General features: G+C 41.0%; 1 protein-coding gene across 2 annotated transcripts; it reads right to left on the reverse strand.

The window, feature by feature from the left end:
• Window positions 1–835: 835 nt before the first annotated feature.
• Window positions 836–23,755, reverse strand: PANK3 (pantothenate kinase 3). Of its 2 annotated transcripts, none has more exons than XM_064388256.1 (7): window positions 23,303–23,755; window positions 14,223–14,575; window positions 13,156–13,409; window positions 12,878–13,054; window positions 10,838–10,961; window positions 8,555–8,680; window positions 836–7,224 (listed from the first exon to the last, which is right to left on the reverse strand). In XM_064388256.1, the coding sequence occupies exons 1-7, from the start codon at window positions 23,328–23,330 to the stop codon at window positions 7,174–7,176; spliced, it is 1,113 nt and encodes a 370-aa protein (XP_064244326.1). In that variant the 5' UTR covers window positions 23,331–23,755; the 3' UTR covers window positions 836–7,173. The 2 variants fall into 2 exon arrangements, with proteins under 2 accessions (XP_064244326.1, XP_064244325.1); XM_064388255.1 differs by lacking the exon at window positions 23,303–23,755 and adding an exon at window positions 23,208–23,262.
• Between the last annotated feature and the right edge of the window lie 598 nt (window positions 23,756–24,353).

Raw genomic sequence — 24,353 nt, forward strand, 5'->3', positions numbered from 1 at the left:
GTTAATCCTGTCCCCTCAGCTTGCACATGGGCTGCACCAGAAGCAGTTAAGAACCCTGGCTGAAATGCAGACCAGCTTCCACAAAAGGCTACTGCAATTCCCTCCACAAGGTATTTTGCATTAAAAAAAGCACACTGAACAAATCAGAACTCCCTAAACTTGTAAAGAATTTGTGTTCCCCTAAAAAACATCACTGTGGTGCAGAGCTCATTGGAGATACAGCACAGGAAGGAGTTTTCATTTCTGGTGGTTTAAAGCAAAGCTTTGTGGTTTGGATGGCTAAAACATTTGCAGAGAACCCTGAAGGACCATCTCTGCACAGCAAGCGTCACACTCCCCTGCTCTCAACTTCCTGCCCTGTGGGACCAGCTAGGACAACTTCAGGATGACAAAATTTGTCATTTCAAAATACAGGCAAAGGGCAATTCCAAGACAGGAGCAGTTCATGTATATGGTCTGCACTTGGCACATGAAGTGTTTCATTCAGTAAAACAAGACACTGAGCTCCCCATCCCCGTGCAGGGAGCAGCAGGTGCTCCAGGTGGATGTGGAAGGGGAAAGCTTCCAATGCTTCCAGAGCACACTTCATCCCTCAACACTGCAAACCAGGGCTGCTTAGCACATCCAGCGTTTCTGACAACTGCACCTGAATCCAAGAGCTGTGAAGGATCAGCTTATGAGAGGAAGAAAAGAGCATGAAACCACAGCAGTCACGTTGCCTTAAAGATATTCTGCAACAACCCCCAGTATCAAATGTTGCAGAAATTTACGATGCCAAAGGAAAAGAACACACCCAGAAATCCCTCCCACAAAACCCACAAATGCAGGCCAACAATGAACAATCTCAAATTATTTATTAGGAAAAGACAAAGTACTGTTTCAACATTCATACAGAACAAATGGCAATAAAACCAGGAAAATAAACTGTAAAAAGTAGGCCCATGACAGAGGAGTTGGTTTATGACAAAGCAAATGAAATCCAAACTTCACTCATGCAAACAAGCAATAAAGAATTATTTACAGTTTTGATGGGACGAATTACAGCATTGTCCATATTTGGGCCCAAATCAAATTACTCAGTGACATGTTAAAGGGATCTAATCTGTACATTCAATAATGAGAATCTATAAAAAGAAAAATAATTTAAACAATTTACAAGAGCTGTATTACAGATGGCATAAAGGCATCATTTACAAGAGCTGTTTAACAGGTGACACAAAGGTATTCATGAGTAATTTATGATGAAAAATTTGTAGCACATATTTTTACATCACATCTTCAGTGTCTGAACAGTAAACAAGAAAGCAGAGACATACCATGAGTGCAATGTAATAGAATAAGGCAACTTAACCAAATGGCTCTTCGGAGAACTTCCATCCTACCAGGGTTTCCAAGTTCCAAATCTGCCTCTCTGCTTTGCTAACTAAAACAAATACTTGAAGACAGCATCTGGTGATTACAAGGCCTGCATATGATGAGACAGTAAATGGAAAATTAAACGTTTGTTTGTTAAAATGCCAAAACTCAAGAATGTAAAAGTGCAGGTTATCTAAAGCCCTCTATACCCTTATACAAACACATTAATTTTCACGTTCTAGGTGTTGTAATTTAATGTCTCAAAATACTAATTCACTCGTCTTTCATAATGCACAATCTGAAACTAATACACCTCCTCCCAAAGCTTGTATTTACAATTTCTTAAACTGATGTCAGAAATATGAATTGTGAAATGTCAGCAGTTTATAGCAAGGATTAGCAACCAGTACACTATATTCCAGTTCATTTTATAGGCGACACTAATTAGCATACTTAGATTTTAAAATTACTTTAAACGGGTATTTCTGACTTTTCAACAGCTTTCCTAAACACTTTCAGTAGTGACTGACATTCTTGGAAGTTTTAGCAGAGAACAAATGCCAATTGTGTTCTACTCGACAGAAATTTGTGCAAAGAGCTACAGTAACAAAACAAGATGAAGGATAACATGGAAATCCAGCTACAAAAACCCATCTGTCTCCTGATGTGCCACGGGCCTCACATAAAGCAGCACGGGAAGCCACACCTGCCAATGACTTGCCACATCAACACACACAGTCCACACAGTCAAAAAAACCAACCCCAAAAGGGAAACTCAAAATAAGGCCAAAAAGTATTGGCAAATGATAAATTTTAAGTCTGTCAAAAGGACCAGGCCATAAATATTTTATTTACAATTTCTATTTAGAATCTTTATTTTCAACAAATGATTTAGCACCAGCAGGAATATGCAAAGTAGCACTACTGTGTTCCCCAGGCAGAAGACCTTGAGGCCAAATCTTGCTCATTAGTTTAAAAGAATGATTTACTGAAGTAACTACAGAGTGAGCAGGATTTGATGCTCAATTATGCAAACTGAGATTGCTCAAACATATTCCATTAGCACATTAATAATTACAGACATATACAGCATCATCTGAGATGTTTTCAGAAGTGTGTGTTTTAAGAATACTTAATATGTTTTCCATGTGTGATGCAAATGAAACTAATAAAACAAGATTATTTGCAGACTTTGTTAACTTAGATAATTACTAATTTTACCACAGCTGACAAAATACTGGTAATGTACTTTGGAATACATCAGTAAAACTTTGAAGAACTTTGAGCAGGAATTACCCTTCTACACTGTGAAAATGCATTTTTTAAATCTCTCGTGGTCATGTCTGAGGACTAAATTCTCCCATTTTATTCACAGTGATTGTGAAACCCACCAGCTCTGACTGTGCATTAACGGGAAGTGAAAAAATTACCACACCCAAACAGAAACTGTGTGTCCCCAGCCCTGCACTGGGACCTCCAGGCCTTGCTCAAACACTTCCAACCTCACCCACAGATGTTTGTTCACTCTTTAACCTCAGCAAAGCTCTGTTACATATTATATGGTTTTTAAGCCTACATAAAAAGATGTAGATAAGAAAAAAAGAAGTGACAAGGGAAAGAATTAGTCTTGTTATAACTAGAACTGACCAGAACTAGCTCAACATGAACCACACTGACCTTCACCTCTGCTCTGAAGTCACTGCTTCCTCAGGATTACAGTGGTATTCAGAATATCAACAATGAAAGTGATATTTAAAAACAGGCTGACTGCAAATTTATTCATTAATGAAAATTACTGACTCGATGTGAAAGCCACCATCTAATCCTTATCTAGCAGAGATCTACTCTAGATAAGACTCTTTAATTAGTTCCAAACATTACAACTCCATTGATATTTTGAAATACTCAGAAATGACAAGTTGTCAATGGCTCTGGAAGCAGGTGTTTCCTGAAAACCTGTATTGGGTAGAGACAAGGAGTATTACAGCCCTTAGAGGCACCTTGCATCTGTACTACCAACTCAAGTGCAAGCAGGAATGTCACAGTTCCACTGAAGGAGCAGATGATCCATCAGGAGAAGCCAGAGCTTTTGAACATACAGCTGAGGTGAAGTGGGACAGTGTGGGTGGCCCCTCTTCTTTCCACCCTGTAACTCTCAATTATGAGCACCCCTTGGCAGAATCACACAAGTGCTTGAGGGAGTTTCAAACATCTTCAAAAGGCAGGGCAGACACCTGAACACACTCTGGAAATCCTGAGCAAACTAAGACACAGGGTGCATCACTGCAGCTTCTCTCTGAACTCCTAAACGTATCAAGACTTTACTGAAAAGAATGAAAAATTGTTTGTATTTAAACCTCAGCTCAGTTCAGTAAAGAACACTGAGGATGTTTTAATTCCAGCCTGTTAAATATTCAAGATGTATTGTAAGAGTTCCCCTTTCATTCAAACTGCAATTACCCAAGTAGACTTAGAAAGGTCAAAGTGGTTATGTTTAATAGCTTGGAATAACTTCACCTAAGATTGAACTTCTCTACCCAGAAATAAACAGTACTTATCTCATTATAAACTTGCATGATTTTTAGGGAGATAATGATACAATAAAACTGTGCATAATACTTGAAAGGACCAAGCTGGAGGGATAAGACCAAGAAATGCAAAATCTTTACCCCAAGACTAAGGGCTACAGGAACAGGAAGCCAGAAACCTGATGATTTATTCCTGGTATTTCTTGCTACACTGGATTAAAGGGATCATCTCCATGGCTAATAAAATTACCTGCCATTTCTCTGGTAAGTAACATTGGTTAGGAAGCTTCATGGATAGAGTCCCAGTACCATAAAATTGGCATTATATGAAAAAAAATTAAAAGGCACTCACATGGCTGACTGAGCTGCAAATGATTACACATTCAAAACGGATCTTACATTTTACTTTCAAGAACTATCACACAACTTTCCTCTAGAAAGTGGTTCCACTTGAGAAGACAACAGTAGTCCTGAGAAAATCCCAAATTTTCTCTACTGCAGTACATCACACTGAATCAACTCACCCTAAAGCTGCTTCAACCAATTAGCTCAGAGGAAAAGAAATGGCAAGGGTGAAAGTAAAATCAGACTCTGTCAGGAAAAAGCAACTTGCTTCAGTGACTCATATAAAAGAAACAAGCATTTTCAACCTGTTTACAAGAGAATTTAGAAGAAAATACATTAAGGCTTGTCTTGCAACTATTTGTGATGCCTATCATTTCTCCTGGTGGTAGAGTCAATCTTTGGAGACTCTGGTAACAAGTTCTAAGCTGACAGAAAATGAGATGAATCCCAAAGATGTGGTTTAAACACAGGACCCCTGGGCTTTACAGTAGGGCTTGACAACTGCTGTGGTTGCTCTTGTAATGAAGTAACAATTGTGCTGATAAAATTAGCAATAGGAAGCCAATTTTTTTTAGAAGCTCAAGGGAAATAAAACAGAGGTAGGGCATACTTTTTGATTCTCACAGTAGTTTCTATACAGTACAGCTATTCAAGAATTACTCCATTTGCTTATTTTGTAACTCTGTACAGTTTACTTAAAAAATGTATGTTAGGTCACATCAACTTCAATTGGTTTAATGAACTATGGGTATTAGGTAATCATCTTCTATATGTGCTTTTGGTTAAATATCCAAGTAGCTTCTAACTACTGCTTCGAGAGGACTCTGAGTATCACACACAAAGTGAAGTAGCAATAAACATGGGCTAAAGGAACTGTTCCTAATGGAGCTGTAGTATGTCTCCTAAAGCACCCTTTGCAAGTAAAATATGCAGTTAGTTTGCAAAATTTTCAGCAGGCTGCCAGAATCTTCAGAAAATTAAGATTTCACACAGTTTTATAACCAAATAAAGGCTATTTTGATAGTCAATCCTAATTCAAAAGGAACAGTTTACAGCATTTGTAAAGACATTCTAGAAAAACTGTATTCACTTATTTTCTGAAGTGCTCTGATTTAGCATTAGATCAGCTGAACTGTGAGTGTAATTTTTAGTTGTTTAATGTCTATAGTGAAACATCAAAGCAAGCACAACAGAAATGTAGTACAAGTACCAGGAAAAGCAACAATAAATGGAACTGTATTTGTGATTAGCATTAATGAACTGCATTAATGAGTTGCCTACTCTAAGGTACTGTACTCTTAAAGGACCACAGAAAATTTTAAAAGCAAAAACCTACGATGTTAGTTTGGGGCTTTGAATGTTGAGAAAGAGAAGACTGAAAACAGCACAGGGGTTTCTAACACAAGGGGGATGTATCTGTAAATATAACACAGCCATGCTGTGGAATACTCGAGCAATCAGCTTTAAAAACCTTAAACCCCAAGATATGAACGTGGTTGAATCTGATTGCTCCCCATGCACTTACAGGAAATAAATTTAACAGGAACATATCACAAAATTGGGTAGCTTTTGTCCACAAAAAAATCATATAGCTACTGACTGTATAATAGTCCTGTAAGTTTAAGATCTCATGCCCTGGCTTCAGGACTGAAGTTATTGTAATAATCACAACTGTAAATGTTAAAAGTCTACAGAAAACCCCAAAAATCAGTTCCAGAGTATGGATTTTATCCCAAGGCCACATTTTGATGAATGGTTCCATACTGCAAGTGCATTAAATATTGGTCCATTTGCTGCTGCAATACAAACTCTGATGTTGTCCTCAACTTCCAAAAACAAACTTCCAAATCCAAAAGTAACCTTTCAACTTCAACATCTGCCTAAATTCTGATAAACTCTTACAAAATTACAAGGAAATCACAACTTCAAATCAGTAGGATGAGGCAAAAATTCTTCCAAACCTCTACAGAAATAAGCCAAAGCATCAGAATTATGAGGTCCCATAATCAGTCTATTTTTAAGGATTTCCAATTCTCTCAGGCTTTAGGGTACCTTCACAAATGATGACTCATGATGGCAGAACTTATATGGCTGAAAAAAAAAAAGTAATCCAGAAGGCATTTTGGAAGTCATGTCCTCAAAGAAAAAAAAAATTAAAAAAATCTTCCCCCCAAAACCTGCCTTCATTAATCAGTGAACTAATTTCCAAATCCAATCAAAGACAGAGGAATCTTCCCAAAATACCAGCTGAATCTTCCAATAAATTCAGGTATCTTCATGAAACCTTCAAAATATCAACTGATTAATCTGCTGCTTTGGCTGATTCTCTGTGTTTCTATTCTTCCCACTGGAAATTAAAGCTTTAATATTATTTCCATTACACATAAAAATAAAATAATTACTATGTTTACTGTGGGAAGCATTGTCTACAGTTTCCTCATCTTGTCAATAGTACCTGGCTGTCTTTTGTTTTCTGTAAGTACACATAAAACTTGTGCTCATAATAACAGTATAACTAATGAATTTTTTTAGAAATGTTTTTAATGAAAACAAATTTTCAGTCATCAATTCTATATATAAACTGATGGGCCTAAAGCCTTGGGAATAAACCTGCAATATTTGCATCCTGAGCACTTAAGAGTTTGGCATTCCTTCTTCTGAAATTTCTGGAAAGTTGTTTTCAGAGGATGTATTGCATATTAGAAATTCAGTACTGGCTACACGTACCAAAGAACACAAATAATAGCCACAAACAGCTCACTTGCCAATGCCCAGCAGAGTGAAACCCCGTTCCTTACAACAGCAATACTCAGTAGCTTAATCACTTCTTAAAAAGTTACAGAAAATCAGCTATTTTCCTCTCCCTTCCCCAGATTTAATTCCCATCGACATAAACAAGTGTCGTTCAGGTGGAAAATAGTTCAGTGTAGTGACATCTGGTATCTCAACTGAAATTTGGCAGCCCGAGCAGAGCACCAACAGCTCCAAAGTATCCCTGTTAAAAAAAAAATAAATTCCAGTTTAAGTAGGGTATTAAATTCTGCAGTAATCACATTTTAGTGACAACAATCATCTCATGGATCAACGCTACAGAAAGAACACAATACACTTCTAATATATAATATTTCACAGTAATTATTTAAGGCTTTGTGAAACAAACATTTTATCCTTCTTATCTAGCTTGACTTTAGGAGGTTTCCTGCCAAGCCTCACCATACACTGCAGGACCTCTAAGAGAGGTATCAGTGACTCCTAAAGCATGGAAATCAGGTTTGTTTTTTCCTTCCTAGAGAAGCTGCATCTTTTGCTTCCTAAAAGATCTTCAATACCCACAGCAACATTATTCCTAAAGTAAAAGTGAAAAATTCCTCCAGTTATAGCCACACATCACACTTTTGGACTATCTACCTGCATGCCAAGAACCACGTTCTCATGTTGAATTATTTTTCCTCTGTGGAGTGAAATCTTCCCCCTCCTATAACTAAGAAGTATTCAAGTGTTTAGAATATACACTTGACCAAATGTGAGTTTAAAATTTACCCAAGAAAAATCTGAAGAGGGCAGAACTAACAAGGAACCATTCCACTGATACAGTGGCCATCAGAACAGACTGTCAGTCTTGGGATAAGCAATAAAGGAAAGGAGTTGTGAAAATCAACTGAAGGGAATGGATGGAACGCTGTAATATTTTCAGAGCAAGAAACTGAGGACAAAAATTCCCACCTCACTGCCCAGAAGCTGCAAGTCAGCAGCTGTTGCACCTGTAATTAATACTGATTGCTTGTATTTCAACCAAAACAGGTTAAAGCTCTCAGCACTGCACACTGATCCAGATGGCAGAAGCTGCCCAAAAGCAGGTTATTCTCAAAGCATAAAATCATTACAACAGCTCTGAGGGGTCTGTTGTGGAATGAAAACAGGCCTTGTCAAAGCAGTCTTGACTTTCAAGACATTGCTCAAGCTCAGCAGAGAATAATGGAAGTGTTTCAAAGGGCCAAGCTTTACATTTCTGCACTCTCTGAACACAATACTTACTGTTGTTTCCACCCAAACCCAAGGAAGACTGCTGACCCTGAGCACAGTTTAACATTTGCTGTCCCTCTCCAGAGATCCACAGCATGAACTGAGAAACCCCAAAGTGACTGAAGTACTTCCCTGGCAGAAAACTGTTCCCAGAGAACCAATTCAGCAAGACAAACCTCCTCTTATTTCTAATATTTACTGAGCACTTGGTGCCTCAGGATATCACACATGAGAGCTACTCAATAGAGGAATTTCTGATTTATGGTGAAACAGTACACAGAGATAAATGAGCCACAGCATACCTCATGTTCTAGGAACAAGGCCTTCAGCTGACCTTTTGACCAGTAATCCAGTGCATATGCAAGAAGCTTCATTGACAAAGTATTCACACGCAGAAAGTTGCCAACAAACACAACTCTGTTTATTTTCTAGAAAAAAAAAAGAAAAACAGCAAAGGATTAAGTCTTTTCACTGTTTAACACAGCTTTGAAAAATTAGGCTATGAAAGAGAAGACTGTCTCAAGCAAGGAAAAAACCACAGAAAAACCAAACAATCCACAAACTAAAACATGGTTCCAAAATTTAAAACACAGCATACTTGGGGAGAGGGAAAAACAGTGCAACCCTCAAGAATTAAAGACAAGTAGCATTTGTGTTTCAAATTAAGTGAGCATTTTCAGCAATTACACCAAAGAAAGCAGCCAGCTAAGAACGAAATGAAATGAAAGATAGTTCTGTTTGGTAGAGAAGACTCAATGCCTTCATAGCCCTGTACAATGCTGCTTGATCCATATGCAACAAGGCAGCACTGTAAAGAAGCCGAAGGCAGCAAGACAGATGTTCCTTTCATCTTCAGCCCTCGGTGTACCTCAGCCTGACATCACACTGAGAGCACTTGAATACTGCAAGTGAGCTGTGAATTTTAATCCAGTCAAATGTAAAAAAGTGAAAATTACTTAATATTCCCCATTAACTGAAGTAAATCCAGCACTAAGTGAAAACATTAAACACCGGTTTAACGACGCGAGAGGAAGAGCCAAAGAAAATGTAATTGTGTTAGTCCTTAGCACAGAGCTTTAAAAGGCACTTAATTGCATTAAATAAATGATCATTTCCAAGTTATTACAATAACTAATATGACAATTCTGCAGTCAAATGTCTAATATGCAACTGTTTTTAACCGTCTTGATTAGTTCCCAGTGAAGACAAAGTAGACACATAGTTAAGACACAAAAATGTAATTCTGCTCTACTGCAAGAAATGAAAATAATTGCATTTATTTCATTTTTAGACATCAGTTCACGGTATATATACTTTTTGTATCCCTATTAGCTACTTCTTGTGGTTTGTAGGTCTGTGACATAGCTGGAATGAGACCAAAAACCACTCAGAATAAAGGTAGTTTGTGCAGTTTACAAGTTCTGATTTGTCCTCGTTTACTCCCACCCTTAAATACAAATTGCATAATTTGCCTAAGACATGTAGAACATACTTTCAACTTCACCTTAAGCTTTGCCATAAAGCAAAAAGCCAAAAATTAACACTCACAAAATTACCTTCCCCTCCAAGTCAGACATGAGAGAAAGATAATGAAACTGAGGGAAAAGTTACAATATTAAAACCAGAAAACATAATTAATCTAGCTCGTAAGCAAAAGCAGGATTGCTGCAGCTAACAGGGCTGTTGGTACTTCTGAGACAATCACATGCAAAGATTTTAAGTAGAACTCTAAATTCAGTTATTCATAGTCTTCTCCAAGAAAGCTATTACTAAATCTCATTTTATCCCAAGTTTGTTGATAATGAAGGAAGAAATCCCTGCTGCTCAGACTCTCATGACTTCTATGTCTAAATTCAGTATTCTTCCACAGGTTCTTGGCTGTCCACACTAATACTGAACACATACTGGCTCTTTTTTGAACTTTGAGAAACAGAAGATGGCAAGAAATCTTTTCTGTATCAACCCGCAAGATGAGAGGTGTCAAAGCAATTTTAAAGTCTCAAGAGCTAGAAAAAAATGAAAAATAATGTTTATCTAGAAACAAGGCTTTGATCAGAAGATAATTACAGCTTGGAGAAACTGCTGGAGGCCATCATTATGCACTGCTTAAAGCAGGACTTTCAGCACCTTAAATGCTGCAGTTGCTCAAGCCATGTGTTTTGAAACCTCCAAGCACAGATTGTCTCTGAGTCCATGCCTCAGGGCTGGATGCCCCAGGTGACCCTGCCTTGGCAGGGGAGTTGGACTACATCATCTCCAGGAGTCCTCTGCAACCCTAACTGCTCTGTGGTTAAAGTACCAGCAATTGCTTCAGAATGTTCTGACTGTGTCTGGAGAAGTGGGACAAGGATATCTTTGCCAAGGGGAGAGTACCTGATGAGGAGCTTTGTTAAAGAATGGAGCCCAGAGCCTGCAGTCAGCACAGGATGGGTGATTGTAGGCCCAGCTCAAAGCTACTACATACATTTCCTCATTTCATTTGAGAATGTATTAAAAGGTTTAAAATTATAGACCATTCTAGCAGTCATTTCATGTGAAGACAAATAACAGAGCTGTAGAGAGATCATTTCCTTGTCAGGTTTTACCTCATTTACTGCACACATCCGGGCAATAGAGCCAATGTTATTGGTGATGGTGACCAATATGGCTCGAGCAAGATCTTCTTTACTGACAGACTCCCTCTTCTCTTTGTAGATCATATTCCCAAAACTAGAACAGGAGAAATGGCCATGAATTACAAAGTGATTCATGTGCATTTGAAATAATTTCAAAACAGATTTTTTATGTTGTAACAAAACCTATGTCTCATGTTTCCTCTTTGAGGAACTCACTCTTTAAGTCTGTATTAAATACAGCAATTTGACACTACACCTATATTCATTCCTTCACAGGAAACAGTCAATTGTGTTACAATAACAGCCCCCCAGCAAATTATTTTTGTTCAGACTGTTGACTTCCATGAAGAACCGCCTACAGTAAAACAATTTTATTTTTCACAGAAGAATACTCTGCAAATCTAGTAATTGTAAATTAATTCACTGTTTGATTGGTAAATCCTCCACTTCTCATGCTTGCTTCCTCACAAATACCTATCCATTCTTCTATTCTCAAAGTAGGAGAAAACCATGAGTTGAATGTTTTATGATGGAACACAACCCTCTGAAACAAAATGAACAATGACAGAATGCAATTTAGGTTGCAGAAATGAAGAGTTCTGGATCAGAGGGGCACTTCCCTTACCATGCACAGCACAAATGGAAAGACAAGAACCCAAAGCTACGTGTGATATTTTGCCAGCAAGGAGTCTGAGACAGATCTAAGTCAGCTTGGAGAGCAAGAATCCCAATTATTCTAAAACTCAAAAAGCCATTAAAGCCCTTAAGGATCTTAAAGAGCAAATGAGAACAGAAAGTACCAACATAAAGCAAGTTAAAACATTATTGACTGAAGTGTAAAGTTCACACATATTAAAACCCCTCAGCACATGGTCTCCCAAGAGGCTTGGACTCAGGTGGCTGGAGAGGGAGAACAATTAAGTTGCCATGCATTATGACTCCCTATGGAATAACAGCAAAGATTTAATGAACACTCTTATGTACATATTAGTTTCGCTTGCAGAGTTTATTCTTCTTATCTTTTGTAAGGGTTGTAAAGCTGTAATATCATCAGTAATATTTCCCAATGGAAATAATGTGTGACAAAAGTCCTCTGCTGATGACAATGACATTCTCATGGTGCAAACTGTGTTCAACAGCCCTCTTCAGTGAGAAAAGTAGTTAAAACATTACATGAGGTGTCTGTAGTGACAACCAGGTTTCCAAAAAATATTAGGAATTGCTCCACTGTAAGAGCAACACAAAAGCCATCTCCCACTCACCTTCCATCTAGACAATGGCTCTACTAAAAGACTCTAGGAAATATAAAAATAAATTGGTAATTTTTTCCCATCTCTTGTACTGATTTTGACTGGGACAAAGTTAATTTTCTTCCTAGTAGCTGTGTGCTGGTTTTAGCTGGGATAGTTAATTCCCTTCATTGTAGCTACCATGGAGCTGTTTTGGATTTGTGCTGGAAAATGTTGATAACACAGGGATGTTTTTGTTATTGCTGAGCAGTCAAGGCCTTTTCTGCTCCTCACTTCACCCCAACCAGTGAGCACAATGGTGCACAAGCAGTGGGGAGGAGACCATCCTGTTCTGTTCCATTTCTGTCCTGTTAAACACTCTTTATCTCAACACACCAGTTTTATTTTTTGCCTCCCAGTTCTCTCCCCCATCTCACTGGAGGGAGTGCCTGAGTGGCTGTGTGGTGTTTAAGTGCCTGCTGGGTTACAGCACACCACCTCTGCACTCTGTTCCTGCTATCACCTCGTGTTCCCTCTGACTCACACAAAGCTGTGCATGAAATACCTCAGGAGGTTTCTTCAACATTGACCTAGCAGGCACCTGCACTTTTACGTGGCTTTAAACCAGCAGGAAAGCAGAGGATACATATTTTTAGGATAAAAATGTAACTTGACTACAAGAAAACCTAGCAAAAAAGTAGTTCTCTCTGCATGGATAGTTTAAGCCTTTTTTTTGAAGCTCCACAAACCAACAGAAGAATCCACAAAGACTCCTGCTTACCTGGATGCTACAGCCCATCCTGGTAAACCAAATCTTTCATAGTCTCCTCCATAAATATCCCGAACCAGCTTGTCAGCATGTGTGCTGTCTCCTTTGGATGCCATTTCCAGAGCTTCTTCAAAACTTTCACAGCCTGTCAGCAAACTGCATAACCCAAGGAAGGTCCCTCCACCTAGACTAAGGACAGAGAACACCAGTTGCTTTCAAACAGCATTTCCTTACATGAAAGATGTCATTGCCCCATGGAGTAAGCACCTCAACGTAGGTTTTTAAATTACCTTGTTCCAGTTACTCTTTTATAGTTGTCTTTGGAATGGACTGATAAAATACTGACTCCTGAACCAATGTTTACAACCAGCAATGGGTATGGATCATCCAGGTTAAAAGGCATCTTTTGGCATCTCTCGGGATCTGAGGCATTTTCAAAATAATAGCACTCTGCCTGGCCATTGAAGCTGACAGAGTCTATGTACAATAAGCCTTTGACAAGGCAGTCAAGCTCATCCAGTTTGTGCAGCTGGAGGTTTCCAATCTGTGTTAAGAAAGAAAAAAAGACTGTGGCAACATGTTCTAACATTGCACAAATGTGCTACAAATTTAGGACTATATTTGTACTGCCCAGCTTTAAGAAGCTATCTCATGTGACTAATTCAGGAATTTCAACGCCACTATAAAGCCAACAGAGAATTCAGACCCAAATTCTGAATACATAAACTAGCAAGTTAATCTGAGCGTAAATCCAGATCTCAGACCTGAATCATGAAGAGAGACACAGTGTAAGTAACTGCTTTAGCAAGCTCAAAGATCACTTTTGAGATATTAAGACATTACTCCATTGAAAAATTAACAATATTTTTCATCAATTCAGATCAATAAAAAGGTCAGCAAACACCCTAGAGACCCCACTGAGTGTCATCTTGGTGGAACTCATATCTGAAAATCTGGTCAAGGTTTGTTTGGTTCCTCCCCCTCTTACAAGTCAAAACAGTAATTTCTAAGATATCAGCATATAAAAAGCTCAATGGCACTGCACTAACTATCCTTGCAACTTCATTAACACTCCAAGGATCACAGGAAAACCACAGGTCAGAAATTCTGCAGGGCTTAAGGCTCTCTACAGCTCTTCCATAGCTCTGCATGTGATATTTAAGCTGCCGTTCTCTCGTAAAGCACAGAGACAATTAACTGGTGCTGTGGATTGCAGGAAGGCTCTAACTCCTCGCCATACTAAAATTAGTACTAAAATATATTAGAGTTCTTCAGTTTTTCAAAACACAGGTTATTTTAGGCCATCAGCAGCAATGCTGTAGCATCAGCTTCAGGCAGAGGCAAGCCAGGTACCTACTGTGCGAAAGTCTTCCTCGAACTTGTAGGCGCCACCGCCGGTGGCACAGAGCACCGTGTGTAGTGTTGAGAAGTTTTTGTTCCTTCCCATTTGGATAAAGGTAGGCAAATCATGAGTTGGGAACCGAATAAAGTGCAAGTTTCCTCTTCGAGCAAAAATGGTTAAGTCTTTCAGCTCCAGGTGGACATCCCGAATGCCGGTGGATCCGTAGGCGACGTTGGAAGTCAGGTATTTGCGGATGCTCTTCAGGCTTTCCACTTCCTCCTGCTCCTCCTCTGCAGTGATGTCAATAGGCTCAAAATAGGCAAGTTTGACCAACGTTCCCCCAATGTCCATGCCAAACCATGGGAAAGCTGTGAAGATACAAGAATGAGCCGTGAGGTTTGTGGAAGAGCAAAAGCCACACATGGAGCCACACACTGACCCGGGCTGTACTTTTCAACAAGACAAACATTAACAACAAACCTCACAGGAAAAAAGAACTAGCACTCATTTCAGTTACCTGACCTTAAATATCTCTCTGGCCTCACGTAAAAATGGAAAAATGAGCAACTCTACACATTTAAATGCTATAAGGTGCTCAGAAAGCTCAACTAAAAACCCCCAAATTATACCCTATCTTTCAGACCAACCCATAAACAAAATTCAACCACTTTTTCTTATTGAGAACAAAGGATTAAAATAACCTTCACTTCTAAAATAACAGCTCTGACGTAGTTCAGCACAAAGACTGCAACACACACTTGAAGAAAGCAGGTTACACATTTCAGCTGACAACAGGGGCAGCCCAGGTACTCCTCCTCTAACAGTCCCTCACATAATGTGGTTGTTGAGAGGAAATTTACTTGCATGCACTTTAAAACTTGACACAGTTAAGATGCCCAACTTCTATCTCTTGAAGTTAAAGGGATGACAAAATGTCCTATTAAAAAGTGCAAGCAAATAGAAAATTAATATTACTGAATTTAGGTCCCATTTTCTGTTTTTTGGTTTTTTTCGGTACCTTGGCTTGGAAGGGGGAATTTCTGTACTACAAAATAACAACACTAAACCACAAGTGCTTTGCCTCTGTCCCTTATGTGAGATGACTGCAGTTCCTAAAAGGGACTTTGCCTATGACATGCAGGACCAAAATTTGAATATGCCTGTATCAATAAATATTCCTAAGTGCAGTGAAACAGATACTTAGAAACCCTACAGCAAAGACAACATCTACAACTGAGAGCTTTCCCACTGTCATTTCCCAGAAACAGTTTAAAAAGGCTCCTGGATATCCAGGTGGGAAGATATTCTATTTCCTAATTGACACTACAACCTGCTTGGTTTTGCCTCCTCTTTTCTTTTTTAGTGTTTCAATTTATCTCTTCAGATGCAATTTATATCTTACAGAAGCATGAAACTCAGGAACAAAACCAGGAAGATGTTAATATGCTTATCATGAGCAAGATGCAATTATACTGTATTTACATTACCAGTGGGATCTATGCTTGAGAAGAATGACCAAAATATTGTAATTTATTTAGGCAAGGCTGGCTGTGTGTCAGTTTATTTATTGAGTGCTAAAGTTAAGAAGAAAAGAAACTTCAATAATGCCTCAACTTTCAGAAATCAAGAGAATATTGTCAGACATTAACAAAAAAAATTTTAGTTGGTTATCTTACCTTGAAAAACTAAATTTAAATACAAAAGTAAATTCTGTGAGAAAAATCTAGTTTGAAGTGGAAATGAAGTACTGTAAACCTGGTATCTTTTCCATAAAACTGAGGGCTAAGCATAAAGACACACATAAATTGAGTTTGTGACTGCATGCCAGCCTTCTTCACGCTCATAGTATGGACATAAGAAAACTTGTATCTTACTGTTTGACCAGAATTAGCTGAAGATTTATTAAGTGGCCTCACCAAGTTTCAACCCCCTGCCATGAAGGGTGTCACAAGAACAAAACTGAAGAAGGGCATGATTCACCCAGCAGACCAGAATGTGCCTGCAGGACTCAATCCAAGCCATGCAGAATTTAACCAGGACACCCCAACCCAAGCACTACCTGGATCCTACCTAGTGAGTAACTGAGATTTTGTCCTCCTAACAGGAAAGAGGGGGAACAGCTGAAAGTCCATGTGATGAGCTTAAGGATGATTTGGTGCAAGTCATGCCTGTTTGCCAGAAGATCCACTCCATCCCATGTTAAATGATCCAAAAAGCTTTTGCAAATACAGCATTAGTCACGCCTCTGTAAGTTCTTAAGGTTTATGGATCTTGTGCACCAAGTAAAAACAAGAACAGCTGAACTGTACATTTATTCCATCATTTCAATGAGAACACATTTTATGTTGAAAAATGGGATCATGCTGTACAAGATCAGTTTTCTGGGTTAACTGAGTGATCTGAACAGCCATTTACAGAATTTGAAACTGAAGAAATAGGTCAGTTTTCACCTGCGACAAACCCCAGGAAGTTTTACGTTTTTCTATTGAAAATTTGTCAAGATTTGGCTGGCAAGTATATTGCTCAAGTTTCATTTGCAAGGTGGAGGAGTTCTGACAAGCAGCTGGGCCCACGTACTGTTAACTTAGTCCTTATACCAGCAAGAAGGTGTTACACAAGGATTCTTGTGCATGCAAGCCACTCTTAATTGATTTAGATGGATTTTATTACAGGTGCAGCCAGGAGAATTAAAGCCATGTTGTTTTCCAAACACAGAAGGGGATCTACATACACACAAATGGCAAGGGCACAGTCAGTTGGGACTGCAAGGATACAAAATTTATCCATGCCTGAGCTGTCCTTAAATAATAGAAATACACTGATTCTACTGAATTTGAATGTAACTGTACATGGACACAACATGGAAACATCATGAACCTTCCTCCTGCTGCTGCAGGTTTGCTTAGGGCAGATCTTGGCTCAGGATCCATCATATCTGGGTACAGGGATACATAAATGACTATACAAAAGGTATTTTTATACTTGTATTTGTGGGTCATGCTTCTCTGAGAGATTTAGGAACAGAATGCCAGCAGAAAAACCTTCAGAAAAAATACCCCCAGACATCAGCTTGATCCCTTCAGCAGTCACATTTACAGAAACATGTCTGGAGGAGGCCAGTGCCAATTACACAACCTTTTTTTCAAGCTGACAGGTCTGCAGACACTAGGTTTGAAGACTTGCACAACTCTAACCATCATTCCACAGCTTCAATCCATAAGGAGAGTCAATTCCCCTGCACTAAAGCTGGACTTTTTTCCACAGCTCTGTGGGGATTAGATAATTAAAAGATTTTTTTTAGCTCTTCCTCTTGACTGTTATTCCCAGGAATATTCCACAACAAGTGATGCACAGCTCAGAGTTATTCCTTGCTGAGAATTTAACTGCTATTCACAGAACAAATCCAGGGCCCAACTTTTCAAGTTCAGCTCCTCTCTGCAGTGGTCAGTAATAATTTGAAAAAAGGAAAAGTAAGAATCCAGGTTTTTATTTAACAAGCCCAACTGCCTAGCATAAACTACACAAAATTCTTTCAAAAACACCCATTTTGCTTTTAGGAAGTCAGGCCAGGCTCTACTTAAGAATACACAAAATACAGATCTTTACTATCCAAGAAGAGACAGATACGTGAAGTAGAACACTAACTGGGAAGTCAAAACCCATATGGTGTTTAATGTGATACTTCACACCAAATTTAACTATCTTCAGGACACCAAGTGGAGTACCATAACATACAACTTCTTTAATTACAAATCCAGATTTTCTTTCACTTCCCAGCTCTGCCAGGAGCCACTGTGGTCCCTACCTAGACACAGCAACCAGAAGCCCTTGCAATAAAGCAACAGATTGCTCAGTACATGCTGTGAACACAGCTCTGAGGGGCAACCTGCTCAGAATTAAAAAAACCATGATCTTTAAAAGGATTCCCTAGAGCTGCCTCCTGCAATTAGAAAAGTACTTCCCGCAAGGGAAGAGTGCTGTGGTCATGTAATGATGGAGCAGCTCTGCTGAGTAAGAAAACCCATGCTGGTGTGGCTGTTGCTTGTTATTTAAACCTTAATCATCTTTAGAGATAACACAGGGAAGCCTCATTCTCTTGTGTCTGCACTTCTCAAGTTCGTGTTGTACACAGTCACTGGCAGCAGTGTTAAGGTTCCTTATATCTTATCATATAAGGTCTTTATATGCCAAATGAAATAATTACAGTACATGTCTTGTTTGTGCCAATGCAAGCACAAAGGCTGAAGTGTTTGCCTTTTCCATGGCTTCTTCAGGGGACCTTCGAAGCTTTCCACCCAGACCATACACTTGTATTCTGATTTTGTACACCTGTTCTGGATCCAAAGCTGCAGGAAGTACACACTCAAAGACTTAACTATATCCCCCCTTATTCAGTCAAGCCTAAGATTCCTCATTTTAGTGTTCTGTTTGTATTTTACTTTTAAAAACTGAGAAACAGATTCCTGTCAACCTCTTTCCTATGAATGTAATGACATATTTGAAACACAAACACCTTTGAAACACTTCATTTTCCCTGTAAGATAAAGTAACACTCTGGGTCAATCCTGTATAAATTTAACAAGAACCAACCTTCAAAGAAGAGTAGCTAACTCCTAATTCAAGCTGGGAGCTTGGTACCATGGGGAAAAAAAAATTTCACAGCTGTCAGTGACAGCAAAGAACAGCCTACCACATTTTGTGTCATCTCTGTAAGAAAGCTTATGCATTATTAAGAAATAAGACTGTTGCACTCCAAGTACAAACACAGCTTGGGGAACAACTGCCAAGGGGTGCCACAGTTCATGATGCTACACAGCCTTAAAATACAAGAAAGGAAAATTATAATGAAATCCATGAAACCTTAAACTTATTTCTGCCAGCACGACAACAGCTCTTTATGAAAGTAAGCAGTATCATCAGTTCTGACGCCCAAAACTTATCTAATTCAGCCTGGTACATAGCCTTTGGTACCAAAACTAACCTTGATCCCATTCTTATCTGAATACCGACAAGGCAAAAAACTATTTTAAAGTTCTATTGAACTATTACACAGTTAGTGTTTATAAACACGTCAACTAAATGCATTTTGCTGTTTCTCCAAATACATTTTCTTCATGCGCATCCATTCTTCCAGCACTTCCCTAAAACATCAGCATGCAGCAAAGTGCAACCTGATGGCAAATTTTAACAGCTTAATCAGCTGGGGGGCTAAGGCAGCTAATGCGAGCTATGGGACAAGTTAAGAGAAAATACACCAAAGCTTGCTGGACTGTTAAATTAAATGGGATTAACCTGAGTGCTGGACAGCAAAATGCCTTTGCTGTGCTCATGAACACCAATCTACATGGCCTATGAGGCTCTACAGAGCAAAACTACACTTAAGTGTCCTTAGTCCTTGAGACACTGGAGGCTGTCTCTCTTTAACGAGTTGTGTAACAGGTTTTTGGTTCAAATATCCCAAGTCCAGCTCAAAATACATTTGGGCTGGACAGAATTACCATGCAAATTAAATGTATCTGACACACCCTGGCACATCCTCCCATTTTCCTTGTGGGAAAACTCCATCATGCTTGGCAAACTCCCACTCAGCCACCTCTGATCACGCTCCAGAACAGCCCCGTTCACAGTGGGAGGACAGGTGGTAATGGGCAATTACTGTAACTGCTCTTCATGGGCTGTATCACTTCCACAAGTGGGTACCACATAAAGCTTAATACAACACAAAATATCGCTGCTTTCAGCTTCTCCCTCCTTGCTCATTCTGGTAATTTTGTTGACATTTCAGCAGCCATCTCTTTGGGGATAGGTGTTATTATGGTGAGATACAGAATGCAGAGGCATAATTTAACACTTAAAGATGCAGTGTGTATAACACTTTTAGTATACACTCTTTCTGGCAGTATTAATGCATTATTAGAAATACATTTTTCAACTGCAATCAAGTGAGAGCCTCTAACATCTGCTATGGGCTAATAATCAGCTTTCAAGGACTAATAAGAAAATGCTAGGATACCAGAAAACTATGCAGCAAATTCCATGGGAAAAAAAAAAATCCATCTATTTATACAGGATTCTCCATCAATCCAAATGGATTTTTCATCAATTTTACTACACTAATCCTCCACGTGTCCACAATCATTACATGTATCCATAGAACCACACTGGAGAAAATAAACTTGAAATTTTCATATTTCCTTTATAGTGATGCAGGATTTTGCAAATCTCTGCAATGTACATTCATATATTAGTGTGTCTCAATTCACGTCAAGGCAAATACAGGCATTTGTTCTCAAACTATTCTCAATAAACAATCGAAAGGAATAAACTACAAAAAGTGACACACACAGTGTATCAAGTACTCGAAGTCTCTGCCTTTGCTCCAGCACTGGTGACACTCAGAGCCAAGAGGAAGGGTTCCAGCTCCCCTGGAGAGCACAGCACGCTGGCACAGCGCTCTCGCCTTCCCCCGCCAACACGCACAGCTCTGAATGAGCTCCTGCTCTCTTCCCCTTGGGCAGATCCCACACAGCAGCACTTCTGCAACACTTGCTGCTCTCACATTTATCATCTCAACCCACAAATAACCTTTGGAAATTTCCTTGAAAATTGCCAGCCCTTCTTCCCCATGGGCATTTCCTCAGAGGAGCTATCAGGCAACTGCTGCTTGGAAGGTTGCTCTGGAGGTCATCTGGTCTGACCCCTCTTACACCAGCAGGAAAACTGCCAACACCAGATGAGGTCAGCTACAGCTTTGTCCAGTCAACACTCTGAGGCCTCAGAACCTCACCCCAGAAGTTTTTCAAGAATCCTCCAAGAATGGAGACTCCACAACCTCTCCAGCTCCCACTGCTACACTGACTTAGTACCAGGTTTTCCTGATTTGAATTTCTCTTATCTGCCTTTAAAATGTTTGACTCCTCTCACCATCAGCAGATGAGATTTAAATGGCCCTTTACTAGCCTCTTTCAAGCCAGCCAATCTCAGAAGCCATGTTCCACCAATCCTACTGTGTTTCTCACAGTTTTTACTCCACCAAATTAGTGACAGCATTAGTCAGGTGAAGATCTGGAAGGGAGGACCACACAAGCATGTGTAGGCAATGTACCCAGATCAGGAACCCCAAACTGGTTTGGTGTTTCCATTTTACCCTCACCTCTATCATTCCAGGCCTTCCTTCCTGATGCTAAACACCACAGATAAAATACAGGTAGACTAAAGCAATCTGCTCAATTCTATGCTGCAGGTTCTTAAGTTAAGTAACAATTATCCATTTTTCCCCAGGACCACATCTGGCTCCATCACAGATGATTAGGTACTCACCTGGTCTAAGGAATGTACACTAAGCAATTGTGTTGAAAAGTGTCTACAAGTGTCTCAGCCAAATGATTTGTAAACAGTCTGTAAGTGGTATTGTGAGCCCAACTCAGCTTTCATGTCCATGTGAGCATTTAAGCCAAACTGACAGCAGTATTTGGGTACCAGAGACTCTGAACATCAATTTCCATCTTCAGAGCTTCTGTGGATCTGGTCCTCTTCAAACATTCAGCTGCTCTCTTAGTGTGATTAACCACGAGCAGAAATCTGCAGACTGAGTCTAAAGTTCACTGCCTAAGAAACTCTGTGCTATTATCTTTTAAAAAGCCACCAGCTCCTAAGTGTGTTCAAGAGTCAAGAAGAAATAAACAACATAGTTTGACACTCCTGCTTAAGCAGTTCCAACTGTTTCTAATTCCCATCATGAAACCAACATCAAAGTTCAAATTCAAGAACTGGAAGAGTGCAACTACAACTGCAGCATTTTGAGCAGTTAAAACTTCCTGGTAACATTTGCACTGTTATTTAACCATGAGGCTTAAATCCACCCCTACAGAAAACAAAGGCTTTGAGGTCCAGCAGAGACAGTCCTGAAATTAGCAGGTTTCTACAGCAGGAGCAGCCATAGCCTCCCCATTCCAATTATCAAACCACTATAACATTTTACAGCCAGCTACTGCTGTCTTGATGAGATTTCCTAATATTATACCAGGGGAAAAGAATGCTGCCTGAACTTTACTCTTCATAAACATCATTAGAATCAATTCAGCAATTTCCACACACTGGCACTAACAAGAGGTGATGGTTAGTTGTGTGCTACAAGATACACATTTAGGGTTTCCCCACCAGACCACAGGAAACAACGTACTTTCAAAGCCTTTATAGCTATTTCTAGAGCTATGCTAATACTTCCTGTGTTAAATATGTGTTTGGTGATTTTCTTCTTTTTGGGCTGCTCAAAAAATAAATTTAAAACATCAAGTTCTAATACCCTGTCTTAGCTGCATGCTGCTCATTAGCCAGTCACGCTGTATGAACCACACGAGGCCTAGAAATTTGGGACCAGCCATCTTTTCTACACAGCAATCATCCTGAAAGAAAGTCCTTAAGTATGATGGCAAAGAAAAACATGCTAAACTCAGTGGAGCAAAACCTGCATTCCTTTCAGCTGAGGCACACCTGTATGAGCTTGACAGGTGTGTTGCCTTGCACAGCTGTGCATCTGCTACACTGAGAGAACATCAACTGCATATAGATTAACCACACTCAACCCAAATCTCTCTTTCCAAGAAGCAGCTGTAATCTTAAGACATTTTGTTTATATTCACCTGAGTCTGAATCACGTTCGTGCCCTTCAAAACAAACATGGCACTCCAGAATAACACATAGCAAGAAATATTATTACAGCTGTGATTACTAAAGGGGACCATTCAGCACATTTTAATGAAAGAGTTATATCAAAATATTAGTAAATATTTTAAAAATAATTAGAAGTTGATTAGCCCTTAAAAAACAAAACTGCAGCAACAGCAGCCACCTGCGCAGATGTTCAGCACAGCGGTTAAGTGGCTCATCAAAAAGCGCACCCATCCCCAAGAAACTGATTATATCACTTTCTATTCTAGTCCTGCCGACGCCAGCACTGAGGATCACCTGAACCCCGACACCTCGCTCAGAGGGACGCACAGGAGCGAGACGCGTCTCTGCGGGCATCTCCCGGATCCATGGATGGGCACCGCCCGCCGCGCGGCCCCGCGCCCCCTCCCCCGGCCCGGCCTTACACGGCTTCTTGGCATCCTTGATCTTCATGGCGCTGCGGCGGCGGCCCGGCTCGCTGCCGGCCGGGGCGGGTCTCCTGCCGCTCGCCTGATGGGGCGGGCAGCGGCGGCGGCGGCTCCGCGGGGCCGGGCCTCGCTCTCCTGATGCTCCTCGCCCGCCGGGCGCCCGCCTCCCGGGGAGCGGCGCTGGCCGCGCCCGCCGCTACGCCCGCGGCCCGGGCAGGGGCCGCTCCAGCGGCGGCATCGGCGCTCGGGCTGGGGCGGGGAGACGGGGCGGGGCGGCCGCGCTCCGCTTGCGAGGCGCCGAGCGGACGGAGCCGAGCGGCAGCCGCGGGACGGGCCCCGGGCGGGGGAGCGCGGGGAGGCTCCGCTCGGGCACTCCGTGCAGGAGCGCGGCCCCGGCGCTGCCCCGCGGAGCCCCGGCGGACACGGGCCCGGCCGGCACAAGATGGCGGCGGCGCCGGAGCCGCGGCCGCGCACACAAAGGGGCCGGGGCGGCTCCGCGCCCGCCCCGCCGCTGCCGCAGCGCTGCCCCCGCCCGGCGCGGGGCGCGCCGGGAGCCGCAGTCCGGCCGCGCCTACAGCTCCCGGCGGGCCCCGCGCCCTCACCCCACGGCCCGCCGGCAATCGCCGCGCCCGGGCCGCGGGGCAGGGACACGGGCACCGACAGGGGGCACGGGCACCGACAGGGACACGGGCACTGACAGGGACACGGGCCCCGGCCCCGCGCCGCTGTGACGCCCTCAGTTGCAGCCGGTGTCGGGCCCCGGGGTTCGCGCTCTGCGGGGCTGCGAGAGCCACGCGATTGCTGTAAAATAAAACGGGCACTTGGCGTTTGTTTTCATTTCCCCTCGCTCGGACTGAAGTGATCTCAGAATTAAGCACCGGAGCAGTTTGGGAAATGGCTTCTTTCCAGTGCTTGGACTCCAGTGACGGCATCAGTGACTTTATTTCTCAGTATTTAAACTCTTCCTCACCTGGTGCAAGAGGCTGATGTTTAATCACAGAATCAGCTGGAAAACACCTCAGATCATTGAGCCCAGCCTAGCACAGAA

The sequence above is a fragment of the Passer domesticus genome, chromosome 13 (assembly GCF_036417665.1).
Source record: "Passer domesticus isolate bPasDom1 chromosome 13, bPasDom1.hap1, whole genome shotgun sequence".
NCBI classification, from domain to species: domain Eukaryota; kingdom Metazoa; phylum Chordata; class Aves; order Passeriformes; family Passeridae; genus Passer; species Passer domesticus.